The 7,341-nt window shown below is 45.7% G+C and overlaps 1 protein-coding gene across 1 annotated transcript in view; it reads left to right on the plus strand.

Annotated features, from left to right (window-relative positions):
• LOC143410693 (ankyrin repeat domain-containing protein 50-like) overlaps positions 1-6,704 on the plus strand; it is an 80,882-nt gene extending 74,178 nt beyond the window's left edge. The window contains exons 2-3 of the mRNA XM_077110652.1: positions 4,787-4,967; positions 6,639-6,704. Of these exons, the coding sequence (XP_076966767.1) occupies positions 4,787-4,967; positions 6,639-6,704 (247 nt within the window). The remainder of the gene's footprint in view (positions 1-4,786; positions 4,968-6,638) is intronic.
• The last annotated feature ends 637 nt before the right edge of the window (positions 6,705-7,341 follow it).

A 7,341-nucleotide genomic window follows, 5' to 3' on the forward strand; every position in this document is an offset into this window, starting at 1 on the left:
AACAAAAAAGTCTTTATTTTTTGCAATTTCACAATGTATATGAAAAATACCAACAGGTTGGGAAGTAGTGGGGAAAATAGACTTTGGATGTAGAAGGTCTGAGTTTAGTTGTAGGTCCACTGTTGTATAGGAATGTGACTTTGGACAAAGCACTAGGATTCTGTGAGCCTCAGTCATCTCACCTGTAAAATGGGACAGAAGTTTTGCCCTGTGTATTCACTGCTGCCTTCCTAACATCTGTTGGGCACTGAGTCAGACCCAACATGTATTTGCTGAATGAAGGCCAAATGAACATGAGAAGAGCAGAGCCTGGAGATGCAAATACAAACACTAAAATTTGTGCTAGGCTGTAAAACTTTATAGAGATTTTCATGATTATTTTTTTGTTCTTCCAAATGAGAAAACAAATTATGGGAAAACAGATTTCTTTTTTGTTTTTAAAAAATTAGTTTGGTGCATCCACCAGAAGTTTCTGGAAAGAAAAATGAGCAGATAAGGCAAAGTTGCCACCAGTTGAACTGTTTCGTGGCTGTGTTCAAAGTGTCATTCAAGGCTAAACTTCCTGCACGTCTCTGAGTCAGATCTTGGAAGACCAAGCTGTGCCATGTGTCATGAGGCTGTGTGCCTCAGACCTTAGACCTGTCTTGTTTAGAGCTGAAGGTGGCAAGGATATGGCTCCCTGTAGTGTTGTTCATGGTCTTGTTGTCTTCAGTGTCCCTCGGTAGAGTCTCTTTATTTTATTTGTTTATTTTTATGTGGTGCTGAGGGTCAAACCCAGTGCCTCATGCATGCTAGGCAAGTGCTCTACTACTGATCTACAGCCCAGCCCCCTCAGTAGAGTCTCTTAAAGTACTCTTCTGGCCCTGTGATGCCCTTGGCCATTGGAAACACTTCCTCCCTTTGGACCTAACATCTTATATTCATGTCATACTGTGGAGCGGCTGAATGATCACAGAGAGTTCTGTCTAGGTGACCTTTCTGAAGGTCATCCTCAGAATCCAGCCCTGGACTGTCTGGAGCCTCTCTGCTATGTGGCTGTCTGGAGCCTCTCTGCTATCTCCCACTTAGAGCCAACTATAGGACACACTCTGGGTCACTCCACATACATGATGAAGTGAGCCTCTTCCTGGAAAGGTGGTGGAGAGGAGTGTTCACCACCCAGTTTCAGCTTTGACACTAGTTAGATATGTGACCTTGGTCAAGTCATTTAATATTTCTGGGCTATGTGTTGCCATACATTTCTTCAAGTGGTATTGAAGAGGCTGCCATCTGAGGTTCAAATATGGGAACATGTCAGGGGAGCTCCTTATCCATTTGGATTTTTTTTAAAATTATTAATGGTGTCTTTTTTTATATAACTTTATTTTACTTGTTTATTTTTTTTTATTCAATGTTGAGGATCAAACCCAGTGCCTGGGTGCTAGGCATGTGTTCTACCACTGAGCCGCACCCCCAGCCCATGAATTTAGATTTTTAATGTGTTTTCAATAAGGATTGGTAAGAAGTCACAGTATTTGGAGTCACCGAGTTAGCTAGGTTCCCCTTTTTGGGATATAGTACATAGGTAAAAATGATCAAACCTGAATTATAGATAATTTCCAAATTCTCATTTAAATTAATATTAATATTATTGCAGTGTATTATCAACAATTATTATATTCCTTATTCTATAAATAATTTTATTTTAAATTTTTTATTATTTATATAATTTATTAAATCTCAAAAATTCTTCCTTTAAATACCTTGACAAATTTCTGCTTTGTGTTTTTAGCAGTCGAGGATGCTGACTTCCTCACAGAGTATGGAAAGAAGTTTTTGGAACTCTTAGGCTGCTTAAAATATTATGGGCACCTGCTCATATTTTTATTTTTAAGATCAAACCGATAGATGGGAGTTCTGAACATACAGTACCTCTTATTTTAGAAAAGCTGCTAGATGCTGTCATGAGTTAAACTAATCTCCATATTCCAGTGAGATTCGACTGGGTTTGAAGTTATATCAAACAGAGCATTCTTTACTACCAGTGTCCTGTGTATTGGGTGCAGAAGACTGTGACTGTGGGTTGAAGTGGAGTTACAAGTTCACAGGTCTCAGGACAAAGACATAGAATTGGCAAGATAGCTTTAGAAGCTGGAAGGGACCACTTTAATCCAGGTGAGCCCAAGAAAGAGAAAACATCAGCCCCCAGTTGGTCAGAGGCAGAGAGAGTACTCATGCCCCCATTCCCAGTCCCAGTCTGTTCTTTGTCCCACGTGTCACAAGGCAATTCACTCCAGCAGGTGCTGCCAAGATGTCTCTTTCCAGCCCCTCTGGCAGGCAAGGTTCTCCCTTGGGGTCAGTGTATCAGAAGAGACACCTGGTGAGCAAGGCACTTAGGTTCCAGAAATATAAAGGCAGGTTTCCAATGAGGAGGTAACTCCACTCCAGCTTTAAGTGCTAGAGAACAAAGGTGCTGTGTGGGCCTGTAAGAAGTAGCAGGTGAACATCATCGAGGCCTGGGGCTGGGAGACGGGCCTCCTCTCTAAGGGCTCCCCTTGTAGCCAGGGTGCAGTGGGCTCTGCTGGAACCTGCAACTCCCTGGGCTGCTGGTGCTGGGGCCTGCACCAGTCCCACTACAGAGCCTTACACCATGGGGAGCCATGCTGTCACTGCTCTACCCAATGCACAGCCCTGTGACTGAGTGGGTGTGGACTCAGGAGTGGGCTTGGGCCCTCCAGACCCCTGTCAGCAGAGGGTCTCTATGTTAGTCACGGAGCCTGCCAGCCATTGTATGGCAACTCCTGTATGATGTACACTGGCTTTTGGGAAAACTCTTGGCAGGGCTGGGCTCACTGGAAGAGTGTGTGTGTAGTGAGCATGAGGCCCTGGGTTCAGTCCCCAGCACTGGGAAAAAATCAGGAACCCCTCAGAACACCCCTGGTGCTATCTGGTCCTGCAGGATCTGATAGGACTCTTGCTGGTTGGGATGTAGTTGTGTCATTGGAGACCAGAGGGACCCAGAGACAGCTCTGTATGTGGTTCTGTGCTGGGCAAACTCTTTCTCTCCCACTTCCCAGGTAATCAGAATTGGTTTTTACAGTTTGAAGTTTTGTATTAATTCATTTTTCATATCCAACAGTCAGTAGAAGGGAAAAGGAACAATCATTTCCAAGAGGCTGTATGGGGTGGAAGTGTGTCTTCCCTCTGTGTAAGTAGCTTCCCTATGTCTTGGGCAACTTCCTTTGATGGTGGCTAAGGAGGGATATGCCTTGATTCCACCCAGGTTGGCCCACCTTGTGTTCCCCAGCAGTAGGGCAGAGGAGGGGACCAGTCTCCCATATGAATGATATGTATCACCTGCAGAGGACAGCAGAGTCCCCAACGGGCATCCTCAATTAGTACCACTCACTCCATCACCATGGGGTGCAAATTCTCATTGCCTTTGACATGCAGGTTAAATTAGATGCTGTGACCAGTGTCAGTGCTCTCTCAAGCCCTTTCCTGTGATCACCTCAGGAAACTATCAGAGAGGTTATTTCCCACTACTGTTCTCTATGACTGTGCTTCTCAGACCCAGATGTTATGAATCCCCCAGGATCTTGTTAAAATGCAGATTCTGCTTCAGCAGGACAGGACAGGGAAGAGATGCTGATGCTGTAAGTCCAAGGACACAGCTAGGGGAGCAAGGGTGACTGATCACCAGTCCTTTTCAGATCATGGTGCACATGAATGTATTTTCAGGGCACAATGGCAAGGTTACTGTGGCTGCCTCACATCTTAACACCTCTGGACTGAAAAAGTCAGCATCCAAGCTCACTTCTAACCCAATGGAGTCTCCTTGTGGTGGGACAGGGTACACCCATGGAAGGGCAAAGCAAAGTCCAAATCTAATAAATTGAAAACACATGAGATGTGCACGTGGCTGACGCTCTCCTATCTTTACTGCAGGCGCTGCCCCATGGCTTGGCTAACATCAGACCGCAGGTCCAGCAGTGCCCATACCTACTAGGAGTGCCCCTCTGCCCAGCAGTGTTTTCTCTGGGTGCAGAGAGGGGAGAATAAGTATCCTTCCCAGTGTTCATCAGCTGTGACACTGGCCTGGAATGCCAGGCCACAGCTCTTGACATGCATGGCTCTCTTGGGGTGTGTGTGTATGTGTGTGTGTGTGTGTGTGATGATGTGTGCAAGCCATGCACAAGGATATTCACACACGCCTGCCTGCCAGACATCAGTCCCACCAGAAGAGCTGGATCAAAGAATAAAGGGGCGTCAGGTCCCTCACTCTGCCCAGCACCTGCTTTCACACAGCCAGATTTCTGCTTCTCTGCAGGTGTCCCCTCTGGGGTCTCTGGGAATTTATGCTTCATCTGTCTTAATCAGTACCCTCCTTGAGGCTGTGAGAGATCTTACAAAGATTTTCCAATGAGAATCTTAAAACCAAAAGAACCTTCTTTTCTAGGAGAGAAAGAGGTAGACCTTTCATCTCAAAATTGACCATCCATTCCATCCTTTTCCCAGAACACTATGTGTCTTTTTGCCTCACTTTATACAACTTAAAAGAGTTCTCTCGGATCCTCTTTCCAGGACAGAAAAAGTCTGTTTCAGTGTCTCCTCACTGTAAATAGAAGAATTTGCAGCTTGTAAATGGCTGCTGGTTTTATTAAAATAGCTACTAAAACATGCAGTGTGTTTCTCTTGGCACGAACCCACCTGCCACGAGTTGGCTCTGAAAATGATTGATGAATAAAGAGACAGTCTCTGGGTGTCCTCGTGCCCTATGCTCAGTCTGACTGTCCTTTCTTTCCAGGTCCATATTCAAGCCTTTCATCTTTGTTGATGATGTAAAACTCGTTCCCAAAGCACAGTCTCCCTGTTTTGGGGACGATGACCCTGCTAAAAAGGAGCCTCGGTTCCAGGAGAAACCAGAGTGCCAGCATGAGCTGTACAAGGCCCACGAGTGGGCACGTGCTGTCATCGAGAGTGACCAGGTGAGCCTGGGTAAGGGTTCAGAGTGAGTAATGAGGTCTGTGAGGAAGGAGTCAGGGAGTCTGTTAGCCTCCTCTACTCTTGGGCAGTCTCCTCCCGGCAGCCAGGTTCCACAGTCCTTCCTAGAATGCTGGTGCTCATTTTCCTACCCAATCTCCTGAAATCAAGTAAAACAAAGCCTTTACTTCTCATGTTCTGGAACTCAGTGGGCCAAGCTCTCTCTTATTTACTGTTGACTTAGGAAGAATAGAGATGTGCAGTTCTAGAAGGGAGACCTGCTTCTGTGCTTTCTAAAAATTTTTTGCAACCTTTTAGGGCTAAGAAGCTATACTTGATTGGCAGAGCTTTATTTAAAGATGCAATCATATGCCATTTCCAAAAAGTAATTCTCCAAAAATGCTCTGGAGATGGATGGTGGTGGTGGTTGCACAACCACTATGTACCAAATTCTATGTTAAGCATGTTTTCCCATACTACCGATATCATTTAGAAAAAGATTCTCACATTACCAGTTTTTCTTTCTTTCTTTTCTTTTCTTTTCTTTTCTTTTCTTTTAGAAAAAGATTCTCACATTCCCAGTTTTCCTTCTCTTTTCTTTTTTGTACCAGGGAATGAACCCAGGGGCACTTAACCACTGAACCACATTCCCAGTCCCGGGTCCCACTGAGTTGCTTAAGGGTTCACTAAATTGCTGAGGCTGTCTTTGAACCTGTGATCCTCCTGCTGCAGCCTCCCAAGCCGCTGGGATTACAGGCACATGTGTTTCACCGTGCCTGGCTAAGTTCACTTTTTTTTTAAGACTGAGTACTTTTTCAATGTCAAACTGCTTCTATGATCAAAGCTTGGTTAATAAAGTTTCTGACAGGGCTTATTTTCTCGGTGTATGACAGAAAGCCCCAGGTAGACTCAAAATGTCACCTATTAGTGTCTGGTTTTGTGGGTATCAAGCAATGAGAATGTAGGCTAGAAAGAGCCCATGGGATCGGTGGGTTTTGAAATTTAGAAATGACTCTTGGGTTGAATCAGGAAGTAGTGGATGACTAAGGAGAGTGGCTTCTCAGTTCTGGGACTAATTGGGTAAATGAAAGCCTTCAGTGTCATCCACTGTAAATGAGCGAGTTCTTCTTGGAGGAAGAGCTCTTACCATCTCCTAAAAAGAGTGCCCAGGAGATAATTATTCATTGATCATTCAGCAAACATCTTTGCCGTACACCTACTATGTCCCAGTCATTGGGTGGCACCATTGCAGTACATCATTGCAGTACACCTACTATGTCCCAGCCATTGGGTGGCAGTTGGGCACAAGTTGCCTAAGTGTTGATGTGGGGAAGGACCCGCTGGAGGGAAGAGTCACTGTACAATGGGGGAAAGTATCATGAGATGGAGGAGTGCAGGTAATTCAGTCTGGCTGAAGATGAGGAAGAGATGAGGCAAGAGGTCAGGCCCACAGACCTTGCTTCTCATCAGGGCCTTCCCTGAATGCCGCTCAGGAGTCTGGATTGTATCCTGAAGCAGCCACATTCTAGAATGGTCCTCGTGGTAGTTGTTCAGGAACAGATAAGAGTGGGTGGATGGGACTGTGAGCAGGAAGCCAGCGGAACCCCCGAGGCTCAGTGTCTACAGCCACAATCCCACTGTTCTGCTGACTGTGCAAAGGCCATGTCTTTCCTCAGGAGCAGGGTCACGTGCTGAAGAAGACCATGATGGAGCTGGAGAAGCAAGGCCTGGGAGCCATGTAAGAAATCCTGAGCAGCCCTGAGCCCCCAGACCCCGCTGAGGTGGGGGACCTTTTCTATGACTGTGTCGACACGAAGATTAAGTTCTTTAAGTGAAGTGAGCATTCCCTTTCCCCTTCTTATTTAAAACTTCCCACCAGACAAAATGACCAGCAAAACAAACACTCTCCTGTTTGAGTAAAATGAGAAAAGTTATCAGGTGGTCTCCTTTTCTGAAGCCAGATCCAACTGTTACCTTGTGTCTCTAAATGTCCCTTTCTCAGCCGTGTAGGTCCCCTTCCTTTGCTATGTAACACGTATCTCTCTGGCCTCTCGCATTCAGTTGTGTGACAAATTGTGGATCTGAAGCTGCTATTCTTGTATTTCAGTGACAATGGACACATTAGCCTCTGGCAGGACTAGAGTTCACGGAGGCTTGAAAGACAGGCTCCGAGGTGTTGAGTTGGTGGGAAAAGCAAGATCTTTTGAAGTCTTAGTCTTTCAGTACCTGTTTCTTCCAGGTTAACAAAAGGCATTTGTTGGCGCACACAGGCTCCTGTGTGTGTGGAGGGCAGGGGGCACCTCCCCAGTTGCTCTTCACCTGGGCTCATGCCTGTGGATACTGCAGTTTCTACAGGTGTTCCCTGGGGAACGAAGCCAA

This window comes from Callospermophilus lateralis, chromosome 11 (assembly GCF_048772815.1).
Source record: "Callospermophilus lateralis isolate mCalLat2 chromosome 11, mCalLat2.hap1, whole genome shotgun sequence".
Lineage (NCBI taxonomy): Eukaryota > Metazoa > Chordata > Mammalia > Rodentia > Sciuridae > Callospermophilus > Callospermophilus lateralis.